The 3,182-nt window shown below is 36.2% G+C and overlaps 1 protein-coding gene across 1 annotated transcript in view; it reads left to right on the top strand.

Moving 5' to 3' along the window:
• Positions 1–3,182, top strand: part of CDKL3 (cyclin dependent kinase like 3) — a 99,002-nt gene that overhangs the window by 59,674 nt on the left and 36,146 nt on the right. The window contains exon 4 of the mRNA XM_007943760.1: positions 2,030–2,142. Within this exon, the coding sequence (XP_007941951.1) occupies positions 2,030–2,142 (113 nt within the window). The remainder of the gene's footprint in view (positions 1–2,029; positions 2,143–3,182) is intronic.

Raw genomic sequence — 3,182 nt, 5'->3', positions numbered from 1 at the left:
ACCCAAGGAGGGGTCGCTATGAGTCGGGTCTCATTCGACAGCACATAACAACAACAACAATACGGGATCAAAATGACAATAGCAACTTGAAAGATTAGATAGGAATGCAAGGCACCACAGTATGAAAAATTGACAGACAGATAGTAGAGCCCAAAAACCCACTGCCATCGAGTCAGGTCCAACTCATAGTTTCCAAGGTGATATTACCATGGAAATAGGTTGCCCAGCCTTCCTTCTGGGGAGTGGCTAGTGGGTTTGAACTGCCAGCCTTCTGGTTAGCAGCCAGATGCCTTAGGCACTATGCCACCAGAGCTCCCAGATAGTAGAGAAGAGTTACCAAATCTTAAAAACTTTATCAAAGGGATCGGTGAAAATCAGATATCATTATGTAATTTGTACATTATATTGTCACCAGCCACTCCTCGGAAGGAAGATGGGGCAATCTACTTCCATAGTGATACTGCCTCGGAAACCCAAGGAGGGGTCGCTATGAGTCATGTCCAACTTGACGGCACATAACAACAACAACAACAACAACAACATTATATTGTATACAATTTATATTCTAAATGTAGTTTGATTATTTTTAATTTAGTTTTTTAAAAATTTTTTTTGCTATTGTTGAGAATATATGCAGCAAAACACAATACCAATTCAACTATTTCTACATGTACAATTCAGTGAATTGATTACATTCTTTGAGTTGTGCAACTTTTCTCATCCTCAGTTTCTGAGATATTCCGACCTCATTAACATAAACTCATTGCTCCCTTAAAGAAAAAAAAAAAAGACCTGACTGCATTCAACCAATAATTCTGGTCATTATTGCGATTTTGAGTTTTGTTCCACGTTATTCCTCCCACTCTATCTAGGATCTCCAGTTTTGATCCCTTCCCGAGTGGTTGGCATTGGTAGCCTGGTACCATCTAGTTCTTCTGGTGTCAAGGTCCATCATATCCTTAGACTGATTGTTTCCAAATGCCCTTGATTTTCTTCATTCTTCTTTCCTTCAGATGAGAGGAGACCATTAGCTGCATGATAGATGGCTGCTCGAAAGCTTTTAAGACCCCAGTAGCTACTCATCAAAGTAGGTTGTGGAACAAGGTTTTTATGTACTATGTTGTGCCACTTGAGCCCGGTGTCCCCCAATACCATGGTCTTGAATTGGCAAGGCTGGTGGTTCTCTCTCCCAAGGTGTTTGGCTGTCTCTGAGGGATTATTCCAACTCTGTCTTCTGTTGCTTCTGTACTGATTGTGATTATTTAAAAAAAAAAAAAAAAAAAGATTATTTAGACAAAATTTGGATTATGACCAACTCACAATGAATTAAGATAAATAAATTTGGAATTCCTGTTTATTACTGTTTAAATACAAGATGATTTTAGTATTTAATTATTCTAATAAGTCATTTATACTAATGTCTTTATATAAGTATCTGGAAAAATTTTAGAATTATAATTACTTTTTATCTTTACTGCTACGTGGCTTCTTATGTAATTTAAATAAAAGTTATTTAATTTTACTAATAAAATATATTTAATGTAGATCATTTAGTAGGCATGCAATGTTTCAATGAAAATTTATAAATGATACCACTTAAACAAGGAGCCCCGTTGGTGCAGTGGTTAAACACTCAGCTGGGAATCCAAAGTTCGGTGATTCAAACCCACCAGCTGCTCTGCAGGAGAAAGATGTGGCAGTCTCCTTCTGTAAAGATTACGCCTTGGAGACCCTTATAGGGTCACTATGAGTCAGAATCAACTTAACAATGGATAACCACTTAAATATTTTTGTTTCTTAGGCCTTGACCTTATTTTGAAAGTTTTAAAAAGACAGATATTTTACATAGACTGGTGGCATAGTGCCTAAGGCATTTGACTGCTAACCAGAAGGCTGGCAGTTCAAACCCACTCTACTTCCTTAGTGATACCCAAGGAGGGGTCGCTATGAGTCGGATACAGCTCAACCGCAATGAATTTGGTTTGGTTTTTGATTCATGAAAAAAGTGACTTACTCTTACCTGTTTCAGACCTGTGGATATCTGGGCTTTGGGCTGTATGATCATTGAGATGGCTACTGGAAATCCCTATCTCCCTAGCAGCTCTGATTTGGATTTACTCCATAAAATCGTTTTAAAAGTAGGTGGGTATTACTGAAATATTCTGTTACATGCCTAAAATAAATACTGCCAGATCCATTCTGCTCAATTTTCAAATTTAGCTTTTTCTTTTTAAAGGTAAGGAAGCACATTGTTTTGGTAGATGGCAGCAGATGGATGCCTTAGGCAGAAAATTCTCCTCTGTTGTTGCAAATAATATCTTCTTTACCTGGGTACAAATGGCTGTGCCACATGTTAGTGGTTGATGGTCAGAAAAATAATATGATAAGAACCTACTTTAATTTGCCTAAAAATTGTTATTAAAATTTGACTTCTACAAATCTGCATCTCTAAATGAGGCTTTTAAGAGAATAGAGATGTGTTAGATGCTTTTTTAAGATGCTTGGAGATAGAAAATCAATTATTCACTCAGAAAAATTTTTTTTGTTTTGTTTAATTTTACCACACTAAGTAGCCAGATAGCTAAATAACTATTTGGGAATGTATTTGGTGTGAGCTTAATTATTTGATGATCTTCTTTGTGTCCAAACATTGTGATGGTTAGCTGTGTTCAGCTCATGGTGTTTCAATGATTTGTTTTCTTTATGTTTCTGAATGCAGAGCTTGAGGAGTACTTTGTATGTTGGGGAAGTTATACATAAACATGTAATTACAAAATCAATAGGAAGGACTTGTGACGATATTGGGAACAACTATAAAAATAGTGAAATCTGGATAAATACTGATTTAAGATGCAGTTCAGAGCTGTAAACTTTCTGTATTTTTTTGTGGTTCATCTTTAAAGTTCTCATTAGGAGATTAATGCTAGAGGGAACCTTAGACATTAGGGATCAGTTCTTTCATTTTACAGATGAGGAGATCAGGCACAGAAAGGGAAGAAATTTGCCCAAGGTTAAAGAACTAATTATGGCAAAGCTGATGCCACAAGTTAGGACTTTCCACCCTCATATAATTCTTTTTGTTTTGCTACTCTTCTCTAGGTTTGTTTCTTCTTTCCAATACTTTGACTACTAAGTAACTAATATTTTTTTTTTTTTTTTTTGAGTAAAGCTTGCTGATGAGC

Source organism: Orycteropus afer, unplaced genomic scaffold (assembly GCF_000298275.1).
Source record: "Orycteropus afer afer isolate SDZICR_OR568_19922 unplaced genomic scaffold, OryAfe1.0 scaffold00112, whole genome shotgun sequence".
NCBI classification, from domain to species: Eukaryota; Metazoa; Chordata; class Mammalia; order Tubulidentata; family Orycteropodidae; genus Orycteropus; species Orycteropus afer.
The sequence above is the reverse complement of the archived record's forward strand: the minus strand, read 5'-3'. Positions and strand labels throughout refer to the sequence as shown.